This window comes from Mandrillus leucophaeus, unplaced genomic scaffold (assembly GCF_000951045.1).
Source record: "Mandrillus leucophaeus isolate KB7577 unplaced genomic scaffold, Mleu.le_1.0 Scaffold41, whole genome shotgun sequence".
NCBI classification, from domain to species: Eukaryota; Metazoa; Chordata; class Mammalia; order Primates; family Cercopithecidae; genus Mandrillus; species Mandrillus leucophaeus.
The window spans coordinates 5,586,528-5,587,306 of record NW_012104365.1 but is presented as its reverse complement, the minus strand read 5'-3'; the positions used below and the strand labels follow the sequence as shown (position 1 = coordinate 5,587,306).

Genomic DNA, 779 nt, shown 5'->3' with positions numbered 1-779 from the left:
CGGGGAGGGGCTCTGGTGGACTGGCGCCTCCGCAGGCCTCGGGCTGGTGGTAACCGCTCAGGTCAGGACGGGGGTCCAGCGCTGGCTGTGCTGGACTGACCGCCGGGCTGCTTCCTCGGGGCGTCCCGAGCCAGGCCACCGGTGGTCATGCTGCTGGAGGCCTGGGGGGGTTCCGGGTGCTCTGCGGACTCCAACACCGTGGCCATGAACGGGAGGGTGGACTTCCCGAAAAAGAAGCTGGCCCACCAGTGACCCGGGTCAGCCTTGGGGAGACCTGAGAGAAGCAAAGTGGGGTCTTGATGCTGCCAGCTCCTGGGGGCAGGGGCGGAGGGAGAGAGGAGCGGTCCTGCACTCACCTGGGGGGTGGGGAATGGCTTCCCCGGGGCACTCGGTACTGCCGCAGGAGCTGTTGCTGGAAGTGGAACCCAGGCGGCCTGGAGAGGAGAGGTCCCGTCAGCAACGCGGGGCACAGAGCCCCCCCCAGCCCACCGGCCTTCAGGCCGAGCGCTGGTTCCGCAGGCTGCACGGGGGCGGCACTGGCGCTAACGGAGCATCTACGTGGGTGGGGGGCAGAGGCTACTCACGCCGGTAGTAGTCGTGGGTGGCCACGAGCGAGCCGCTGGAGGGGATGGCCGCCATGCTCTGGCTTGCTGGCTGGTGGGACCTGCGCATGGGGGTCGGGGAGCCCCTCGGATCAGCGGGATTCCCTCAGGAAGGGCGCTCCCCAGCGGGTGGAGCCGCCACGCTGGGTTCTTTACCGAGGCGGGGCTCCCCAGCTC

The 779-nt window shown here is 70.0% G+C and overlaps 1 protein-coding gene across 1 annotated transcript; it reads right to left on the bottom strand.

Moving 5' to 3' along the window:
* PPDPF (pancreatic progenitor cell differentiation and proliferation factor) lies at positions 1-779 on the bottom strand. Its single transcript, XM_011992396.1, has 3 exons — positions 585-779; positions 357-434; positions 1-274 (listed from the first exon to the last, which is right to left on the bottom strand). The coding sequence occupies exons 1-3, from the start codon at positions 670-672 to the stop codon at positions 63-65; spliced, it is 378 nt and encodes a 125-aa protein (XP_011847786.1). The 5' UTR covers positions 673-779; the 3' UTR covers positions 1-62.

Coding starts and splice junctions, on each gene's coding strand:
- PPDPF (XM_011992396.1), bottom strand. CDS start 672: ATGCGCAGGTCCCACCAGCCAGCAAGCCAGAGCATGGCGGCCATCCCC. Junction 435..584: donor CACCCACGACTACTACCGGC/GTGAGTAGCCTC, acceptor TCTCCTCTCCAG/GCCGCCTGGGTTCCACTTCC. Junction 275..356: donor AGCCATTCCCCACCCCCCAG/GTGAGTGCAGGA, acceptor TGCTTCTCTCAG/GTCTCCCCAAGGCTGACCCG.